This window comes from Epinephelus fuscoguttatus, linkage group LG11 (assembly GCF_011397635.1).
Source record: "Epinephelus fuscoguttatus linkage group LG11, E.fuscoguttatus.final_Chr_v1".
Classification (NCBI taxonomy): Eukaryota; Metazoa; Chordata; class Actinopteri; order Perciformes; family Serranidae; genus Epinephelus; species Epinephelus fuscoguttatus.
In genome coordinates this window covers 39,810,437-39,833,676 of record NC_064762.1, presented here as the reverse complement: position 1 = coordinate 39,833,676, position 23,240 = coordinate 39,810,437, and the positions used below count along the sequence as shown (strand labels likewise).

The 23,240-nt window shown below is 37.7% G+C and overlaps 1 protein-coding gene across 4 annotated transcripts in view; it reads right to left on the bottom strand.

Annotated features, from left to right (window-relative positions):
• adgrf3b (adhesion G protein-coupled receptor F3b) overlaps positions 1-22,836 on the bottom strand; it is a 54,125-nt gene extending 31,289 nt beyond the window's left edge. For 3 of the 4 annotated variants that reach the window (XM_049590647.1, XM_049590650.1, XM_049590648.1), the window contains exons 1-9: positions 22,668-22,836; positions 22,152-22,210; positions 17,625-17,685; positions 17,344-17,356; positions 12,944-13,084; positions 9,629-9,781; positions 9,389-9,444; positions 9,223-9,281; positions 7,085-7,209 (exon numbers count right to left, since the gene is read on the bottom strand). In XM_049590647.1, coding sequence (XP_049446604.1) covers positions 7,085-7,209; positions 9,223-9,281; positions 9,389-9,444; positions 9,629-9,781; positions 12,944-13,084; positions 17,344-17,356; positions 17,625-17,678 — 601 coding nt within the window. In that variant the 5' untranslated portion in view covers positions 17,679-17,685; positions 22,152-22,210; positions 22,668-22,836. Of the gene's footprint in view, positions 1-7,084; positions 7,210-9,222; positions 9,282-9,388; positions 9,445-9,628; positions 9,782-12,943; positions 13,085-17,343; positions 17,357-17,624; positions 17,686-22,151; positions 22,211-22,667 lie in introns of those variants that run through there. The other variant, XM_049590649.1, reaches the window with a different exon arrangement.
• Positions 22,837-23,240: the final 404 nt, after the last annotated feature.

Below are 23,240 nucleotides of genomic sequence, written 5' to 3'. Positions count from 1 at the left end.
TTATTGCAACATTAAATATATATTTTTGAACTACTTGTTCTCTCTTTCTCTGTCCTTGTCTAAGATTCCTGATATTTGGAAAATGTCATGTATTGTGCCAGTGCCTAAAAAACCAAATGCCAGGGCACTTAAAGATCTTAGACCTATTGCTTTAACCTCACATGTAATGAAGTGCTTTGAGAGGACTGTCCTGGGGCATTTAAAGAGGCAGGTCTGTGCCTTTCAAGACCCGCTTCAATTTGCATATAGAGCAGGTGTAGGTGTGGATGATGCCCTTCTGTACCTGCTACACAGAGTATATAGTCATCTGGAACTGAGTAGTGCATGTATTAGAATAATGTTTTTTTGACTTTTCTAATGCTTTTAACACAGATCTTAGCTAGTAAGCTTTTTAATTATAACCTCAATAGCTCCACTATTGCTTGGGTCACTGATTACCTCACATGTAGGCCTCAGTATGTGAGGCTTCATGGCAGCAGATCAGGAACTGTTACTACAAGCACTGGGGCACCACAGGGTACAGTTTTATCTCCGTTTTTATTTACGCTGTACACATCTTACTGCAGGCACAGCACTAATTCTTGACATTTAAAGAAGTTTTCTGATGACTCTGCCCTAGTATATATATGCCCTAGTATACTATATTTTTAATAATGACAATGTAGCCTATCAAAAAGAAGTGGACAGTTTTGTCAGTTGGTGTGAGGAAGCCCACCTTATTCTTAATGTAGACAAGACAAAGGAGCTTATCATTGATATGAGAAGAAAAAAACCTGAAGCAACTCCTATTTTGATTAAAGGACAGTCTGTAGAGATTGTATCCTCATATAAATATCTACGTGTGCATGTGGACTGTAAACTGGACTGGAAGAAGAACTCTAATGCTATTTTTAAGAAGGCCCAGTCCAGATTATTTGTCTTGAGGAAACTCATTTGATCATTTGACATCAGCAGATCTCTTCTAAATGTTTTTTATAATGGTATTTTAGCAAGTGTCCTTTTTTATGTGGTTGTTTGTTGGGGTGGCAGCCTAACATTGGAGAAGGAACAGGATCAACAAACTTATTAGAAAGGCGGGATCTGTTATTGGTATGAGCCCTGCTTCTCTGGAGGTCATAACAGAGCAGAGGACTAAGAGGAAGCTTAGAGCTATCTTGTCTCAGGATGATCACTTTTGTTAGAAGTGGCAGAAGTAAGCGGCTTCTTTTGCCCAGATGCTCCACAGAAAGATTGAGGAAGTCCTTTGTTCCTGCAGCAACCAGGTTTTTTAATTTGGATTGCTGATGTCTTGCTGCTATACTAGTCCTTGAACATTGCACTTTAAACTTTAAATTGTAGCTACACTCTCTTGCTGTTATAACTTGCTGCTATATTTGCTTGTACATTGCACTTTAAATTGCAGCTATATTCTCTTGCTGTTATAATCTGCTGCTATACTCGTCCCTGTACATTGTACTTTTAAATTGCATTTGTACTCTTTTTATTCTTTTTAAACTTTGTTTGTTTTTTTCTGGTCATTTTGCTGTTGTTGTGTTGGACCACTGCACTCCTAGGTGACGTTGTTGTATATGTATGTTTTGTCTATGTCTTGTTGTACTGTATGTTGGCCATGGTGGCAATCCAGTTTCCCCCTTGGGGATTATTAAAGTTAATCCAATCCAATCCAATCCAATCCTGAGCCTAAACTACCAACTCTATTTGATCAGCAGTGAAAATATTGTGCCAATTCACCAGAAGCACAGAAAATAAACAGGGCTGTAGATAAATACATTTGTATGGACAGATCTTGTTTCTGGTTGTTATTTATTTTAGGGGGATTTTTTTGTTGTTATCATTGATGTTACTGTTCTGATCTTTATTTAAAAAATGACATGCCTCTTAATTTTTTGCTGCTGTATCGAAAATGGTACTGAGTATCGAATATTTTCTTGGGTATCGATATCGAGTTTGAAATTTTAGTATCGTGACAACCCTACTATCTTATACAGACATTGTTTTGGCACTGTTACTAACTCATAACTGTTACTGCCACATGACGCCTAATGTCAGTCCATTGGTTTATAAGTCCCTACTGTCATTTGTCTATCCAAGACTTTGATATGAAGCAAGATACCTCAATGCCTTCTGGTTCCATCTCCATGATGCATACTCACAGTGACTACTTTGACCAGTTTTAAAAAATCAAGATATCTGCATATTGTTGCTAGAGAATTAATACTCATGTTTGTCACAAACTCTGGCCTTTACTATATCTTCCAACAGCATGATGATGAACTCTTTCCAGTTTGTTAAATTTGCACAGAATATATTTATTAACTTACAACGTAGATTTGCATGAGTACATTCATGCTCCCACGTGGCTAAACATTATGACCATACATATTTATTACCTCAACCTTAGCCAAATCATCAAACAATTAATTGTTCATCCATCACTTCTGCAGTATATCATGGGAAGTGATGAACAGTCCAGCTTCTAGAGACCAGTTCAGACTTTTGGTCCTTTTCACAGACCAGTGGCAAAAAGAATGCTTCTTATATTAACACTCTGAAATCAGATCTCCAATATGCAGCTTTGGGATTGTTGTTTTCATGATGCTGTCTAAAAAAATCTAAAATTGGAACCTATAAGAACTAGAGCATTCATTCTTTTTGCAACAGAAAGCCAAGACTTCTGCCTTTTGCGCCATCATATTGTGTGTTTGCAATGACGTCATTACGTTATGCCACAAGCAGTCCAATCACAGTGAAAATGTGTGCTGATGCCACAACATTGTCCCGTCATGGCAGCAGGAGATCGTTGTTTACACGACCCTGTTTAAAATTGATCCAATAGCGGGAGCGTAAATTGTATTTTGCAGCAGATAGCTAGATCTTTTGCCTTTTGCACTATCATGTTGTGTGCTTGTGATGAAATCATTATGCTATAAGATAAGTGGTCCAAAAGTCGGTGAAAAAGTGTTGTGCTGCCAGAGGAGCAGAGAAGCAGGTTGATAGGAATGTCTGTTGTATTTATTAATTGTTTTTAATGACATAATTTCAATACTCATCAATTATTACTGTTTATTGACTTACACAACCTTTTAGCTTTTAGGGTGTACAGATTTTAGGGATATGAAATACCCCCCCAAAAAACAACAACAATGTAGGCACTGAGGAATTATTTCTACTACAGATGAAACTATCAAAACATCTTTGCACTCAAAGTTCAAACTTTTAAAAATGCACACGTTCAGATAACTAATTGAATGTTGAGAATTTTTTTGAGCATGATTCTACATTTAGAAACTTTTGGATCAATGTTTGTTTTGTGTGTTTATTTATTTATTCATTTTCTGCAGATTTGGTTAAAGATAGCCACTTTTTGTATTTTTGTATTTTTTAAATTTATGACATGTTAAGACTTTTATCAGTTGTTCTGGTTTATTAACTTACACAACCTTATATCTTACGCTGTAAAAAATTTTAGGGATATGAAACATTTGAATATACTCCATCCATATTCAGGTGGGCTCCAGGTCAGTGATGACTCTGTTGCGCTCTTAGTGTCCTCTAAAACATTTCAGAAATGGAGCAGCAATATTAACAATACAGTTTAGAAATCCTTTGCCAATATTTTTTAATGATTTACTTGCAATGTAATGATTTAAGTGCACAGCAGCTCACTGAGACAAATTTTTCATTTATGATATTGGGCTTCATAATTAGAATTGACTTGGCTTGACTTTCTGCTGTACTTAAATATGACAACCTTTTGTTTTCTTAAAATCTCTGTCATCATTCATTATACATCTCATTATAACCAATCTCACAACACAGCTGCTGTTATTAACCTGTATTTTTCATGTAAAATAATGATTATATTGGGAGCTTAGCAGCTTGACAACATAATATTTATGAGCCACAATCATGTGTTAAATGTGATCTGTTGTCTGAAAACAGATGAACTTCATGGACACTTTCATACCATCTGGTGGTAGTGAGAGCACAACACACTAAGCCATCTAAAAACAAGATAGCAGCCATCTCTGCCAAGTCAGGTCTGCAGCTGATTCTGACACAAAAGTGGACAAGGTACACAACCTGTTTTAGGTCTAGGTTTTAGGGTTCAAAATTGTTTTTTATGCATAATAAAGTTTGTAGTTTGATATGGCCAATTTTAACAATAGTAACACACTAAGATGCTGTTATGCCATATAAGCCATTGTTGCCATATGATGACATCATTTTGTCCAAAAACTACTTTCTGTTCAAAGACAATTCTAAGTTTTTTATATTTATTAGGTCCTTTTCATTCCAAAGAGCTAAGAGAAATTAAAACGGCATACCAAACATAAACCTGGGTCTCAGGAGAGTATAGTTAAAATCATCAAGGAAGACTTGTATGCTGCTGCATGTATACGTGGATTTAGTATGGATGGAAACATTGTATCTGATTACTTTCGTAACTTGCTTTCTCTAAATAACCTGGTTTCTTCAGTGCCTAAACATGTACTGTGTTAGAGGATCACTATTTTTGATCAGTTTGGAACAATTATCACCCAGATGTTAAATTGTCTGTTGAGCCTTGTTTTCCTTCAGCCCTTAGCAGTAATGATTTTATGAGCTTTTTAATGACAAAATTCTAACTATTAGAGGCAAAATTCATGACCTCCTATCCTCAGATAGTACCTATCTAACCTCAAACACAGCTGTAAAACCTAATATATATTTAGATAGCTTCTCCTCGATTCCTCCTCAACAATTAACCGCAGTGATTTCTTCATCTAAATCATCAACGTGTCTCTTAGACCACATCCCAACTAGGCTACTTAAGGAGGTCTTACCTCTAGTTAACACTCATACATTAGATATGATCAATATATCCTTATTAACAGGCTATGTACCACAGTCTTTTAAGATAGCTGTAATTAAACCTCTACTAAAAAAGCCCACCCTGGATCCAGAGGTGTTAGCCAACTATAGACCAATATCTAATCTTCCCTTTATGTCAAAGATCCTTGAGAAAGTAATCGCAGACCAGCTGTGTGATTTTCTCCATGATAATAATTTATTTGAGGAATTTCAGTCAGGATTTAGAGTGCATCATAGCACTGAGACAGCACTAGTTAAAATTACAAATGACCTTCTGATTGCTTCAGACAAAGGACTTGTCTCTGTACTTGTTTTATTAGATCTTAGTGCGGCATTTGACACAATTGACCATCAAATTCTGCTACAGAGAGTGGAACATTTAATTGGCCTAAAAAGGTTCTGCACTAAGCTGGTTTAAATCTTATTTATCTGATTGTTTTCAGTTTGTTCATGTTCACGATGAATCATCCTTACATACTAAAGTTTGTTTTGGAGTTCCACGAGGTTCTGTGCTCGGACCAATCCTATTTACTCTATATATGCTTCCTTTAGGTAACATCATTAGAAATCACTCTGTAAATTTCCATTGTTATGCGGATGACACACAATTGTATTTATCGATGAAGCCAATCAATTAACTAAACTTCATAATTGCCTTAAAGACATAAAAACCTGAATGAGCACAAATTTCTTTATGTTAAATTCAGACAAAACTTAAGTTATTGTTCTTGGTCCCAAACAATTCATTATCAGGTAGCTCTAATAAGTCTTTAAAAACTCTCCAGCTAATTCAGAATGCAGCAGCACGTGTGCTAACAGGAACAAAGAAACGAGATCATATTTCTCTTGTTTTAGCTTCTCTGCACTGGCTCCCTGTAAAATCCAGAATTGAATTTAAAATCCTACTGTTAACTTATAAAGCTCTAAATGGTCAAGCTCCGTCATATCTTAGAGAGCTCATAGTGCCATATTATCCCACCAGAACACTGCGCTCAGAGAACGCAGGGTTATTCGTGGTCCCTAAAGTCTCCAAAAGTAGATCAGGAGCCAGAGCCTTCAGCTATCAGGCTCCTCTCCTGTGGAATCATCTTCCTGTTACGGTCCGGGAGGCAGACACCGTCTTCACATTTAAGACTAGACTTAAGACTTTCCTTTTTGATAAAGCTTATAGTTAGGGCCGCCTCAGGCTTGCCTTGTACCAGCCCCTAATTAGGTTGATTTAGGCCTAGTCTGCTGGGGGACCTCCTAAAAGACACAGAGCACCTGCTCTCTCTCTCTCTCTCTCTCTCTCTCTCTCTCTCTCTTTCTCTCTACAGTGGTGCCTAGATAGAGTGACGTGTGTGGTTGTGCTGCTGCCGTGGTCCTGCCAGATGCCTCCTCCTCCTCCTCAGCCGCAATTATAATTATAATATTATTACTTTCATTAATGTTGTTGTAAGCTATTACCGATACCATCTGTCCTGCATCTCTCTCTGTCTCTCTCTGTCTCTGTCTCTGTCTCTCTTTCTGTCTCATTGTGTCATACGGATTACTGTTAATTTATCATGTTGATTGGTTCTGTACGACATCTAGTGCACGTCTGTCCGTCCTGGAAGAGGGATCCCTCCCCAGTTGCTCTTACTGAGGTTTCTACCATTTTTTCCCCCGTTAAAGGTTTTGTTTGGGGGAGTTCTTCCTTATCCGCTGTGAGGGTCCTAAGGACAGAGGGATGTTGTATGCTGTAAAGCCCTGTGAGGCAAATTGTGATTTGTGATATTGGGCTTTATAAATAAAACTGATTGATTGATTGATTGATTGATTGATTGATTGATTGATTGACACATCCAGTCCTGTTGGCGGCAGTTAACTGCACAATCAGTTCTTCTTGCAATAAGCAAAGGTAAGGGGATGGAAAGCAAAGATAAAAATAAGGTATAAAATGTGAAATGCTGCCGATTACAGCCCAGATGCAATGGTCCCTCTTATTGTGTTAGCATCAACGTTTTTAAGATACGGTATTACACATTTTATATTATTCTGTTGTAATTTATTTAATTAACAAAATACAAATAGATTCCTGGATTTAATTTTTTTTAATAAAAACCAAAGCTAATGAGTCCTAATTCTAATGCATCATGGTCAAATACACTCATTGCAACAATACAGCAGTATATTGAGAGCATGCACTAATAAATAGTTAAGCTAACATGACATGAGTAAATGGCATTAACAGCAACACCTTTATACTGACCTTCAGTTTCGACCTGAACAACAGCTTTAAGTTTGGTTTCCAGATTTTTCACAATCTCTTGAAGTTTAGAAGTCTTCAATTTGATGCTGACAGCTGCCTCAAAGTCGGTAACTGTGTTTCCTGACCTTTAAGGTTTGGAAAAGATCAATGAAAGACAATTGGTTAATAAGACAGAAAATATCTGTTTGTCTTTGAGATGCAAGTAATAGGAGATGGTCACCTGAAATGCTCAGAACCAAGGTGGGACAGCTGAAAAACATTAGCTTCCTGATGATATATTTAAATTACATGCAGCAGCCTATGCTAATTTTTAGGGTGTGACTTGAATATGAGGTGAATTCCCACCTACCTTTATTCAAACAAATTCAACTGCTGAATTATTTTTGACAAAACAGAAAAATGTACCGGCTGTGCAGATGTTAGCTGTAGCAGCTTGTTGGCGAAGTATGCACTAATCACTGTGTTTGTCAAGTGTTTATGATGTCAAAACTAATCAGGAGCTCTAATCTCTCTTATCTTTTCCTATTGTCTCTGTACATCCATAAATGGAATCATACAAGCTTAAACAACTGCAAATGTTTCACTCAAGTTAAAACATTTTCAACCTGCACAGATATATGCATATGAAAATATATTTAAGGCATAATCAGACTTTGATGTTACTGCTGTAAAGTTGGTCTGAAGTGATTCTTCTGTTTTATCTATAATATGACCAGGTCTTGTTTTTAAAAGATTTGACAAGAGGTCTGGAAATTTGCTGTTGCAGGTATATTAGAATAATGGAGTAAAGGGTAAATGCACCTATCAAGCAGAGACAAATATGCTGTCTTTGCCTGTACTGAGCCTCACAACTAGTGCATCCCTCCATAAGTTGTACTGCCCTCCAAAACACTCTACCTACTAAATTCTGTAGGTCACAAATAGGGGTGTGGGAAATAATCAATGCTTAGATGCATTGCAATGCATCGTGGATGATTCTGCATTGATTCGCAAATTTCAATAATTGATGATCTAAATGTTGATTAATAACATGATATTGACAGATCTAGAGAGATGGAATTCAACTGTGAGGGCAGTGTAGCACCTGGACAGTCTACAGTACAGCACACACTAAAGTTAACATGGAATTTATCTTCACAAAATGCAGCAGCTGAGAGCTTGTTTTAATTTTAGTGGCTTAAATTGTGGGATAAATATGAAGTTTATTGTGAATGTTTTTTACGCTATTACCCAGAGACTGAAGTTACATTACTGAGCAGGAATGTTAATAAATGAAACCGGCTGGCCAACACACACACACTGCAGCATAACGCAACATAAACCAACTCTGTGGTGAAGAAAATAACTCTATGCTCAGTCGGTTTCACCTCAAAAACTCCTTTGCCCAGCCTGTTCAGAGTCTTGGCTTTCCCCGGAGTTGAAGTTACAACAGAGAAGCTGCTCTCCACCACTGGGGACATTAAACGACACAGCACAGCAAGCCACCTTCCCCTTATTTCGTTATTGCTATACTAGCAAGAGACTGTAAGATGCTTTCATATGAAGTAATTCATTCATTAATGCAAGCAACTTTTAAATAAAAAGGCTGCAAACCATTAAGAGTATGTGAACTGCAAACTATTTCCAGTGAAATATTACAGTACGCAAATACTATGCTGGGGAAAATATCCCACAGTGGGTTACCCTAAACAACCGCAGATGGATACAATCCGACTGGTTTTAAAGCTCGGGTACAGAAGCATTTTTGCTTTAAGGTTGAAGGGAAAAGGGACCTGTACAAGAGCCAAACTGTATGCAAGTAAATCAGTCTTTTATATTTAAATTTTATTATGGATCACTAAGGAATACAATATGCTACGTTTTAAAAGTATCAAGTAGTCACACAGTGAGGAAAAATAAATTATAGAAATAGAAAATATTAATGCATTGAGATTCATCAATAACCATTTTATAATCAAGTTGTTGCCCTCTGTATTGGAATCGGAATTGAATTGAACCATGAGGTGCCAGAAGATTCCCAACCCTAGTCACAAACAGTTAAAGGTGCTGTTGTACCACTCATCTCAGTCAAAGGTCTTCTTTGATAAAAATAAAAAATAATGACATGTAAAAGTCCATATCATTGCAAAGTACAATACCTCAGTTCAGTTACATTCAGGAACTCAAAGCCATTCAGCCTTCCAAATTCAGCTTCAAGCTTCGAAAAGAAAAAGCATGAGATCATTTATATGTGACTCATGTATTACAGTGGCAGACATCTTCAAGAATGCATAAATATACATTTGTGATGACAGCGAGATGTACCTTGCCTTCTATGGATGAATCCAAAGTGTCTTTTGTTACTGATCCAGTAATGCGAACTGTATTGGTTGCAAACATCATCATTGGTTGAGTTCAAATATATTAACAAGCACATTTGTCCACATGGGAAAAAGTAAAGAACATAAATAAAATCTATCAGCACAGTAGTGCTGTACACAGGGACACTTTCAGATTACAGTGACTTTTATTAAAGGAGGGACATCTATCTATTAGGGCTGTTACCTTTGACTTTGGCAACGCAGAGTGGTGTAATGTGGGACACATTTTGTGTGCACGAAGTTTCACGGCAACAGTTGTAATTGTAGCACACTTCATTGCTCCAAATGTACCCAGTACTGCAGTTGCAGGTTGATTCATCTCCAACAATCCGGCACTCTGGATGGAGAAGCACAACTGTCAAATCCCAAGAGTCAGCCTCTAAGGCTGAAAAGTAAAGCCAACATGGAAGTGCCAAAAACTGCAGTTTATCAAATGGCCGCACGAGTCTGACTCCAAAACAAAGTCGATCTCTATAGACCCCATGTTAATATGCCCAACTTTACAGCAGAAATAAACAGCCTGATACAAAAAATGGCTTTGGTCTTTGTAGCCGATTTGAGTATTCATGACAGTTGTACATGGGGGTTATTTGATTTTATTACTCCCTCATTTTAACTTTATAAAGGCTTAAAGATTGAGCTTGAGCAACAGGCTGTGTTCGAGGCATCACTACAGTCAGTAAGTCAGATCCACCCCAGCATATAAGTGAGGGCTTCACAAAAAAAGTGCACACACTGACTTTTTTAATGACATTTTTATGACATAATTATTATACTAAGATATAGGATGCTGTATTATGACGTTTTAATGACATTTTATGGCATATTATGTTACATTTTTATGACATATGATACTGATGTGATATGATGCAGTTTTTGGCACTTCCATGTTGGTTTCATTTTTCAGCCCCGGAGGCTGCCACTTGGCTGCAACTTCACAAACTGAAAAAAAGTGAGGGTCTGAATACTTTCTAAATGCAGTGTACATTGGAATAGACCTTAAGCTTAGCTGGAGTCAAAACAACAGATGTCTTCTTCACAGACATTAGCTGGTGCTAGCTAGCAAGTTCTGTTTGCTTGTTTTAGACAATGGAGAAAGATAATGCGAGTGGTGCATTCAGAAATATTCTCTCCGAGTGCCAGAGGACACTCTCGCACAAACTGGGCTGTTTAGAAATTTGGAGTGCTGTTGGAATGTCCCGGTCAGTTATCCAGAGCACCGCACTCTCGGAATGGCAGAGCACACTTTAGGCACTCTGTCTGGGGAAACAGAGCAGCAGAGCACAGAGCAGAGTGCATGATTAACTTAACTGTTCGTCAATTCGTATAGATATATAACGCTCAGTTTCTTTGACCAACAGGGCTCTCATTTTAGTGTAGAGCGTCAGACTGAATTTACAAACACACCATATCAGGTCAGTCACGGGACCGCAAGTGTTACTTGAAAAAGTAAACGCTGACAAACGTAACCAGACTGGCCGACCCGTATGCTCTCACTCAGTGGGTAGATGATTTGACAGGATTGCTGAAGGTGGGACATTTTCCTTTGTGGTTGATTATTATGCCAATCTTACAAAGGAGGACAAAACTTGAACGGTTTCCTGTGGTTTGTTAGATTTACAGAGAAATCCAACATTCCTTCCTATTAATACACATAACGTTATTGATCCCTACAACAGTAAATACTTTATAAATACTTTGTAAATACTTTTTCCCTAACCAGATATAAAGTGTGTGCTGCACATAATAGCATTTTTAATGATTGCCTCCATCCATCCATTTCATCTTATCACATTTAACCATAGTTGTCTTGTTTTTGTTGATGGACAGTGGCGGCTGGTATACAATAGAATTTATGTTTTGAGCCATGACTCCTTCCACTCTGCTACCCAGTTACACAAGATGACATTTTAAGACTGTTATGTAGCTTACAGCCCTGTGGTGGAGAGTCGTGTTTTGCCTCCAGCTACTAAAATAACGTCACTGTGACGTCGGCCCTTGAGGGGTCTACAAATAAATGCAGAGTTTAATTGCTTAAATTTATATTTTAGCGCTGTGCTTTTTTTTGGTAACTTTTGTCTTACCTTTTTACTTTTGCAGTGAATGGATTTCAGAGAGGTGATCTATATTTAATTCATCTCAATAATTACACTGCTCTGGATCTGTTGATGCTGCTTATGAATAGTCATTTGTGTCTTCCCTTGCATTAGCCTGTAGTTGGTTTGGTAAACCCATATTTATCAGAATTAAGGTAACTAGCTTTGTAAGATTAGTTATTCAGGATCTCCAGTGTAAGGTTTACATTCTTAAAAAATAGTATTTGCTTTGTGAAACAGGTCCCTCTTTCCCTCTATGTAAAATAAATCGAAATATAGCCACAAGCAGCAATCCCAGGTTCAGGCACTTTATCGGCCAACAGAAAAAAGCAGCTCAGTTGCTAAAATCAAAGCTGTGAGCGGCAATGAGTGGGTTTCGGGCTCACTAAAACTGAGGAAAGCTGGTTTATTTCTGTCTGAAGAAGGAGTGAGACAAATGACACACTTGTTACATCATTACAATATATGCAGCATTTCAATAATTCCACACAAAGTCTCAGGTCTTGATCCCTTTTTATCAAATGTAAACGGAACTTGGTGGGTACTTTCAGGACTTAGTGAAGGATGTGTCCACTGAGTTTAATCAGGATGGCTCCAAGATAACTTGATCCTATTTTCACCTCAGCCCTGCCTTTGGCAAAGCATTTGCACATCATTTTCAGTTATTGGGCCAAGTTTCATGTCTCTAGCTCATGGCAATGAGAAGAGGCACAAGATGACAAATAATAATAATAATAATAATAATAATAATGTACAGGCACAAATTCAATAGCACTGCCCTTTCTTGACCTGAACCTTAGATTTGAAACCTAATAAAGAAGGGTAATAAGTAAACAACTATGTATACTTTTGCTTTTGGATCTTCGATTAACCTCCATCATACATCCCAAACCCATGCCTACTTTCTATCCTTTCCCCAGCATGTGTTTAGGTAATATGGCTTTAGGGTCACAAAACGTCTGGTTACTGACTGACTGTAGGGCTTAGGGGCCCAGAACAGATGATTACAGTGTCTCTTTAGCAGGAGGAAGCAGGTTAAAATACTACTGAAGACGGAGCAAATGAAAGACCTTTGGGAGGTGCCAAAATGACACAGTGTGCACAACAGCTCTTCTACGCTCCCACGTTACCTCAAATTCCTGAATCTGTGTCCTAATCTAAAACTGTCTAATACGTCATTATGTCAGGTCCTGAGATTCCTGACTTTTCAAAACTCTAAGATATGGAGTACTTAATGTGTCTTTATATTGCTGAAATTTGGATTTCTTTCACGTAACAATAACTGTGCAGTGCACACTTAACTATGCTGGATGCCACCCACCTCCATTCATTTGCCACTCACTACATAAAAGGAGAACTGTTTAGAGCAATCAAAGAAAGAAGAAAGCGCTTCAGCATGATACCTGCTACCAGTTCAGAGGTTGAGACGGTCACAGTGATGGCTTGGTTCACTTGAAGGTCAGTTTTATTCCAAGCTGACAAGAGGGTCTGGGCCTCAAGTGTGACGTTACTTTCCACCATCAGCTCAGCAATGTAGACATTTTCTATAGCAACATGAGATATTTTTGTTATCTTTGTGTCTTTTTAGCAACTCTGTAGAATTGAAAATGAATTTAATGGAATAGTTCACCCCACAACAATATACATTGTATACTGAATGGAAAACTTAAATTCAACACTCTTGACTCAGACTTTTTTTTATGCACTTAATAGATGTATTTCAAGGATGGCCGTTGTCATGGTCTGGCAATCAAAGACAGCCTGGGATAAAATTCTGACACTGTCAGAAATTTGGGATTACCATTTAATTGTCTGATTGCTTTTACGACCTATTTCTACAAACCAACCAACAGAAATACAGCATGAAATGATGCCCTGATTAGCGCGACAATGCTAAATGCTAGTAAATGCTTATAAATACACTTTGACCTCTCATTGCAAAAAATTGAACTGATCTCTGAAAGGCATGAAGTTAAAGATGAAAGGTGCTTTTCAATATTTTAAGTAAGATTAGTGCATTATTTCTGTTTTGTACAATTTTTGAGTGAAAAAAGGCAAGGAGCACCATGTAAAAGTTTGGGCACCCCAAGACATTAGATCTCTCAGACAACTTTTACCAGGGTCTCAGACCATAATAGCTTGTTACGACTATGGCTTGTTCACAGTCATCATTAGGAAAGGCCAGGCGATGCTACTTTCAAAACTTTATAAATACTTTGACTCCTGAAACCTTGTCCAAACAATCAGCAGCCATGGGTTCCTCTAAACAGCTGCCTAGCACTCGAAAATAACTGATGCCCACAAAGCAGGAGAAGGCTATAAGAAGATGACAAAGTGTTTTCAGGTAGCTGTTTCCTCAGTTCATAATGTAATTAAAAAATGAGTTAGTTATGAGGAGTTAGTTATCTAAATCATCAACAAGTCTCTTAGACCACATCCCAACTAGGCTACTTAAAGTCTTACCTTAACGCTCACATATTAGACATGATGAATATATCTTTATTAACAGGCTATGTACCACAATCATTTCAGGTAGCTGTAATTAAACCTCTACTAAAAAAGCCCACCCTGGATCCAGAGGTGTTAGCCAACTATAGACCAATATCTAATCTTCCCTTTATGTCAAAGATCCTTGAGAAATTAGTCACAGACCAGCTGTGTGATTTTCTCCATGATAATAATTTATTTGAGGAATTTCAGTCAGGATTTAGAGTGCATCATAGCACTGAGACAGCACTAGTTAAAATTACAAATGACCTTCTGATTGCTCAGACAAAGGACTTGTCTCTGTACTTGTTTTATTAGATCTTAGTGCGGCGTTTGACACAATTTACCATCAAATTCTGCTACAGAGAGGTTCAGGAACATTGCTTCAGGAACATTTTATTGGCCTAAAAAGTTCTGCACTAAGCTGGTTTAAATCTTATTTATCTGATTGTTTTCAGTTTGTTCATGTTCATGATGAATCATCCTTATGTACTAAAGTTTGTTTTGGAGTTCCACAAGGTTCTGTGCTCGGACCAATCCTATTTACTCTATATATGCTTCCTTTAGGTAACATCATTAGAAATCACTCTGTAAATTTCCATTGTTATGCGGATGACAATTGTATTTATCGATAAAGCCAGAAGAAACTGATTAATTAACTAAACTTCAAAAATGCCTTAAAGACATAAAAACCTGGATGAGCACCAATTTCCTGATGTTAAATTCAGACAAAACTGAAGTTATTGTTCCTGGCCCCAAACAACTCAGAGACTCTTTATCTGATGACATAGTTTCTCTAGATGGCATTGCTCTGGCCTCTAGCACTACCGTAAGAAACCTCGGAGTAATATTTGATCAAGATTTGTCTTTTAATTCTCATTTAAAACAAACCTCACGGACTGCATTTTTTCATCTGCATAATATTGCGAAAATTAGGCCTATCCTGACTCGAAAAGATGCAGAAAAATTTGTCCACGCTTTTGTTACCTCTAGGCTGGATTACTGTAATTCCCTATAATCAGGTAGTCCTAATAAATCTTTAAAAACTCTCCAGCTAATTCAGAATGCAGCGGCACGTGTACTGACAGAATTGAATTTAAAATCCTACTCCTAACTTACAAAGCTCAAAATGGTCAGGCTCCATCATATCTTAGAGAGCTTATAGTGCCCTATTATCCCACCAGAACACTGCACTCTGAGAATGCAGGGTTGTCCAAATATGACCTTCACGGAAGACTCATTAGAAGAAAACTTCTCCTGTGTTCACACCACAAAATTCAGCATCAGAAGTTTGCAAAGGAACATCTAAACAAGCCTGATGTTTTTTAGAAACATGCCCTGTGGACTGGTGAAGATAAAATAGAACTTTTTGGACACAAAGGTGTGTTTGGAGAAAAAGGGGTGCAGAATTTAATGAAAAGAACACCTGTCCAACTGTTAAACACAGGGGTGGATCAATCATGCTTTGGGCTTGTGTTGCAGCCAGTGACATGGGGAACATTTCACAGGTAGAGGGAAGAATGGATTCAGTTAAATTCCAGCAAATTCTGGAAGCAACAATTACGCCATCTGTAAAAAAGCTGAAGATGAAGAGAGGATGGCTTCTACAACAGGACAATGATCCTAAACATATCTCGAAATCCACAATAGACCACCTCAAAGAAGCACAAGATTGAGGCTGAAGGTTTTGCCATGGCCCTCACAGTCCCCCGACCTAAACATCATTAAAAATCTGTGGATAGACCTCAAAAGCGCAGTGCGTGCAAGACGGCCCACGAATCTCACAGTGCTAGAAGCCTTTCACAGGAAGAATGGGTGAAAATCCCCCAAACAAGAACTGAAAGACTCTTAGCTGGTTACAAAAAGTGTTTAGAAGCTGTGATACTTGTCAAAGGAGGCGCTACTGAGTACTGACCATGCAAGGTGCCCAAACTTTTCCTTCAGGCCTTTTTCCTCTTTGGTTAATTTGAAACTTTCAAAGATCGAAATTAAAAAGCAATCTTCCTTAAAATATTGAAGAAATTTGTCACCTTTAACATTTTGTCTTTTGGAGCTCAGTTCATGTCCTACTTACCTAACAACTCACAGTGAACAAAATTTTGACCAGGGGTGCCCAAAATTTTGCATGCCACTGTAGTTCAAAGACTATAAGAAGTTTTTGTTCTTATCTTGCATGATAAATTGTAAACATGCTACAGTTACAGATAACAGTGCCATCTAAATTTCATTTCAGTGTTTCAAGTGAAAAGGCCTGGTCTCACCAGAAACTGATAGGTTACAGTAAGAATATTAAAAATTGTCTGTAATTTTTGCAATATATTTATCTTATTATTTATTATTTATTGTATCTTAAAAAATTGGTGATGTAGTGACTACTCAAAGTACTGGCTGCCGCCAACTGCTAACCAGCTTACAGTAGCTATTGTAAAGACTGGTACTTTCTTTTTATTTTGTTTCTCTGAGAAGTAGCCTTGTGTGAATTTTGAAGGTTTTATGTGTCTTAAAAAGGTGGTTCCTCACACGTGGCTAAGTGAAACTACAGAATGTCATCATGCCAAATATAGCTTTACAGTCAAGTTGTGGTGGTGATGTTTTGTCATGTGAATGTGGTGTCATTTGTGTATAGCCTAAAGTTAGCTTTTTACTTCTGGTGATTGCATTTACGCTTCAGAAATGATCTTGCTGAACAAAATGTGTAAGTATCATAAGCTTTTGTTTGCCACAGAGTTTATTTTCTGCAACAATCCAAAATCAAGTGGAAAAGAAATAGCTAGGCATTTTGATGACGGAACAAGGGGTATACTAACTTCTGTGTTGGCCTACAGAAAAGCATTTTTCTGTTTACCCTCCCTGGCATTTTGCCCACCACTGTACATCATTTATTTAAAAGACATATTCGTACAGTCAACTCTAGTCTCATAGCTGTCCACAAACCATTGCTCTGTCGTGGGGATTTACTCTGATATAATAAACAATTATTTTAGTATTTATTTCCTGTTAATTATTTTATGTCCCTGTGTTGCTTTGTCTATTTATGTACAGCACTTTGTTTCAGCCGTGGCTGTTTTAAAGGGCTATATAAATAAAGTTGAGTTGAGTTGAGTTGAGTTGATAGAGGCTGTTTAAGTAAAGTGAATGCTGTAAACAGCTACAGTAATAGGCTCCAATGGCCAGCCCATTTCTCCCTGGCTCTCTGTCCTCTCAAGGTCAGCACTATTAAGATGCTGATAAGATCAGACCTTTAATCCTGGCCCAATTTAAATAAGTTTTTTGAGGTATTTTACTGAAGCGTCCAGTATGTAGCTGAGCAACTCACCTGCTGCAATGACCTGCAATGGCAAAAACAGGCAACACTGAATTAGTCTGTCTGTCATGGGTGAGATTCAATCTTATGTCCTTAAAATATATACATTTTTTAAAATTATTTTAGCATTCCAAATGAACATAGATTAACATGCAAATTATTTTTTGTCATTTCAATTTTTTAGTCAGAATGAGATGATATAGAAATAAAATTTAAGTAGAATTTTAAACAAGATACACTTAGTGACATTTCTGTCAAAATGTATAACCAATGAGACTTAAAAATATCTTTACCTGTAAACAAATGTGCACAGCTCCAATTAGACAGAGAAATACCCCACAACGCATTGTTACTCTGGTGAGAGAGGGAGGTTAACTAACATTAGCAGCAATTAAAGAACAAGGTGACTAAAAAAGCATTTGCTCACGTTTGCATATATATTTTATATTATAGAAGTGAAAGGCGACTGACAAAATGACGATATGTGACATCACTGCTGCTTGGAATAACATTCTTCTGAATGAGAACGGGTTCAACAATACAATTTATAGACTGAAACGTGCCTTGCACTTCCTCCTTGCATGATGGTCAGCCATGCTTGTTAAAAAAAAAAAAGGGGGGGACGTGGCCCTACTGCAGTCTACTTTAGTGATAGTTGATGTAGAACACTGTGATTGGCTTACAGACATCCCATCAAATAAGTCGTGTGCATTTGGGTGCAGTCAGATGACATTAATCACAGATCTAGACATCCTAGAAGTACTGGAAATTGGAATGGACGGGGGATCTTCACAGCTTAAACCAGAGGCCTGTACTAGGAAGCAGGATTTGGAGTAATGAGGTAACTTCAGGGTTAACTCTGGGTTTTCAGCAGTGATGTCCAAATGAAGCCTCATGAAGCATTTTATTTATTTTCTGCACCCACTAGATGGCACTTTTTGTTCAACAAAAGGCTGACAGCACACTGAATTGCCATTTTTTGAGCCTCTCTCTTTAAACCAAGAGCACCATCTAGTGGGCTCAGGAAATAAAGAAAATGTGGGTTTCATTTGGCCATCACTACTTTTCAGTACCACAAAGCTTGTTCTCTTTTTACCGGGTTAAATCGCTGGTAACATATGCTGAACAGATAACCTGCTACAGAGCAGGTTATCTTAAGAGTATCGGATCACAGCCGTTTCCATCCCAATGGACAGATATTTAAGCATGTCAAAACCTCGACCTCTGACCAATCAGATCACTGAAGAGGAAAGTATTCATGGACAAAAGTCCGGAGTCTCAGGTAAGAAAGAATAACCTACATAGTGTTAGATCTCAGCGGTAATAGCAGGTCATTTCATTGTTTCAGGGCTCTAGTTCCACTGGTTCCACTATGGACAAACGTAGAGACTGTATACACACTGAACACATGATTTTAATTTAAGCAAAGTTTATTTTAGTCCACAGTGATAGTGTTGATATTTAATTCTCTGATTCCATCACTGCTGCTTGGAATTACATGAGACACCTGTATGATGAGAACTAGGGGAAAAAAGGAAAATCTTTTTAGAAAAATAATCCACACACTGTTAACTGGTTCCTGCTATTTTAAATGCAACATTTGGGTTAGATGGACCTCATCAGTCATTAACTAAGCTACTTTTCCACCAGTTTTGTAGTAGCAGTTATCCAGATGGCCAATGTGACTGGTTAGTCAAGCTTGATAACAAAAGATAGCCTGGGTAAGTTGAACTGGTTTCGTAGTATGGACCTCTGAATTCCAAGTTGCTGATACTCAGTGTTTTTCTGCAGTGTTTTTGTCTCCTCTTGAGTACTTTTGCCAGCTAGGAGAGCCCGGTCTCACTCTGAAGTCTTCCAAATCTGGTGCTTGGGCAGTGACTTGTGGCGTCAGAAACCGACAAAAAAAGGCGTCCAATAACGTTGGCATGATATGTGGCAGCAGCTTTTGTTGCCTAAACATAACCATGTGTCTTTGTTGTTGAAGGGGAAAAAAGTCAATTCGAGCCACTGTAACAATTTAGTGCGTTTATTTTGAAATAGACTGTATGTAAACATTAAATTTCCTGTGAAAATGGGAGTGTAACTTGACACGGTATTGACACAGTGTCCCAGAATGTCAACACCCAATGCACCCAGGATACCTTGCACATCGTACGTGGAAGTGAAATGTCCATGACCAAGCACGTCGATATGTGACGAGCTTGGAGTGAGAATGTGTTAACCAGAACAGTTTATGTGTTCATTCATGATCAGTTGGAAAACAGACATTAAGACTTACAAGACAGTCTCTTTTATAATACATGAGAATACACCTGTCACTGTCAAGGTTGAAAAAAAAAAAGTACTAGGGCCTTTAGAAAAACATAAAAATCAAATACAGTTTAAACAATGTAATAGACTTTTTAATGTCTGTTCAGTTCACACAGTCTTTCAGCAAAAATAACCTTACTGTCATATAGTTTTATTTGACTTGTGCATTAGTTCTTTAGCAACACTATATTTGAATATGTTTCCCCAGAACTTCTTATCATCAGCAGTTATCTGTTTTCCATCCAAACTTGTTTGCATCACTTTGAATTTGGACTATGAGTACAAACAATGACTTGGTGGTTTTCACTGCCTCTTATAACAGTGCCTTGTTGACATCCTGCCCATATCAGTGGCAGTATATACCCAGTGTCGTCAGAGGTCAGTTGATGTGGCTTAGGTCATGCCCACCTCATTTTCTTGTTGGGTTAGGACACGGCTTCCTTTTCACCCTTATTGCACTGTGGTTATAAACATTGGACTATTTATGTTACACCAGCAGACTGAAATTAGCATACAGTAACCACAGCTGCATACACTCAAATGCATACATTTACCAATCCCTAAGAGTCGGACAGAATAACAAGAACACCTCAATGCCATATACATAATATAATAATAATAATAATAATAATAATAATAATAATAATAATTATTATTATTTTTTAGCTTACAGTGTCCATTTTTGTTGATTGTTGGGTGGCAGAAATGGGCAGTGTTCCAATTAAATGTATTAAAAACATGTAATTAATTGCTTTTGAGTATTTTATAATTTGTGTTTTGCTGGACAGAAAAAATTGGATGTAATTTATAACCAAATACTTTAAGAACTATACTATTTTGTCCTGTGTTACACTGTTTTATGTCTTTTGCACTCATTCAGTTGGTACCTTGTGAAGTTGGGGATCTTTGAAATTTACTTACTTCATTGTACATATTTATCACTCTTGGAAAAAAGGCATCTGCTAAATGCCCGGTCTTATTGTCATCTAAATGAATTGGTGCATCACTGTGGTCTATATGATCAGTTACCCCGCTTGCATTTTAATTGGCTGTTCATTCAGTCAGTGGTCACTATGACTTAGGAAACTACCCAGCATGCACCCCTGAATTCACAGCTTCCCACCTCCAAGATATCCTGATTAGCCACTTCAAATCTAGCAGCACTATCTTTCAGTGTAGGGGGGTATAGGGAAGGTTCAGATTTTTTAAAGTGTGGTTATATGGGGTACTCATCCAAAGACGGCTTATTAAGTACAGTAGATGTGAGTCGGCACACCCCGAGTTTGGAGAGGCAGGCCGGAGTCCGATGTGGAAGCTTGGCAATCTACTGCTGTGAAGGGGTCAGCAACAAAACATATTTTAGCCACCTTAAAGAGGTCCCACCTAAAAAAAATCAATATCAGTTTAAGGGAACTCTATGTTTAAGATATTTTTTACTGCCTTACCTCACAATCAGACAACGATTTCCAACTGTAAAATAAAGCTGATATATTGTGCTCTTCAAAGCCAGACTCCAGTGAGAAAAACTGTGATTAAACATTGCTGTATTCAGGAGCTGCTGGTCTACCACTGCCTTCAACAGTTTTTGTCTGTGATGTTGTGTGACTTTAGTCTTTTAAAGGGTTAGTTCAGATTCACAAAAGTCACACAGTAACACAAACTAACAAACTGATCAAAGCAGAGGTAGATCAGCAGCTTCCACAATCAGTGAGCTAAAATTACTGTTTTTGTCAATGGAGTCTGTTGGCTTTGAAAAGAGCATAGATGGGGAACTGAAGCTTCCCCATCAGAACGGGCTGTCTGATGAGAGGAAAAGCCATGAAAATACTCTCAATATACCATACATTTAAACTGATATTGTTTTCCTGATGTGGCTAAAATACATTTTCCTGCTGGCTCCCATCCACAGCAGTAGATTACTTAGTTTTAATGTGAGCCTCTCCAAACTTGGGGTGTGACGACTGCTGTGTAGTGCATGTAATACACTGACTATGGGTAAATTGCTCCATATAACCCTACCTCAAAAAAGCTGAACCATCAGGTTAGAGACACACCTATATCAAGGCTACATAATGCTTAAAATGTGATAATATTAGTTTGTATGGAATAGAAAATACAGAAAATTACTTATATTGTATTTTAATTAACTATATTTTCTCGTGCCAGTATTTTATTTTTATACATTTGATGAGCAAGTATTTGAAATATGTAACACAAATGTCCTAATGACAGAGGGATGTTGTATGCTGTAAAGCCCTGTGAGGCAAACTGTGATTTGTGATATTGGGCTTTTTAAATAAAATTGAAAAATTGAATTGAATACAGATGTATTTCTGCCCATCTCTGTTGTGTCGATATGTTCTTTTTTTTGAGCATCACAAAGTTCACAAAAGTAGACTTTCAAGATTTTTCAGTGTTAGAAGACAGATTCCATGCAGTATGAGTTTTTCCAGGGAGAGAAAACTATTTTCACACACCACTTCCCCAATTAAAATTACCCATTTACTTACTTTGATTTTCCACAGCAGTCACTTATTCATTTAAGTAGAGAAATCTCCCTGCAGTCCACCTAGATGATATAAAATATATGTTAATATATGCATTAGCTGTCTGTTCTTTTGCCTGTGAAAGAGTACATTTCCTACTAACGGTATTGTGCTGTTCCTTATTATTTACTGCAAGAATAGCAGAACATTCTTACACTGACTGATTAAGCATTTCATTCTGTCTTTGAAAGGCTGAGGGTTTATATTGCAGTAACAAGGACACCACTGTTTTAGATGTAACAGGACATATGGCTCTGTGGAGGAATTTGGAGGATGTTTGTTGCACCATTCAACATATCAAGTCAGATGAGTGTTTTCATAGAAATACTATAAGGTGCTTTTTACACAAATATATTAGAAATAAGTATTAGATAGTATTAGAATACTGTCCATAGTACAGGTAAGTGCTACGTAGTGAGATTAAGCCTTGGTAAAGATCTCTCACACAAAGATAAAAATACATGAATAAAAAGCTCTTACCTTGGCTTTACATTCAGCATTATACAGGAAGCAGATGATTAACCTGTCAACTTTGCTGCAACTAGCAAACAAAAATCTGACTGTACTCCAGCATATCTGTCAGGTACATATCTGAATTGAAGTCAAAGCAAGTGAGCACATCTATCAAAAAGAGGCTTAGGCTGGACAGGGTGTGTGAGTGTGTGTGTGTTTGTGTTGAGGGGTGTTACAGGATTTACGTCATGACTTTGTTGAAAGACCATTTGCATTGATGGCATGTCTCCATGCCAGCTGTACTGGGCGGCATACACACAGAGCCTTTCAGCTTTCCATAGATATTTGTCTACCAAATCAAGCATTCACCTTCAGGAGGTCACAGAGCAGCTGCCCGTCGCATGACACCAGGTTAGGTTTGTGTTCTCTCTGAGACAGCTGGCCCCAAAAAACCTCTCGCTTAAGACCCTTGGTCATCACAAAGATGGTTATTTCATGGCTCTTTTCACGAAAGATTTTCCAATCCAGAAAAGAAGGGGGGTCAACAACAAATAATGCCACATAAAGTGATCCAGATCAGACCTGTGATCAGTGGTGGTA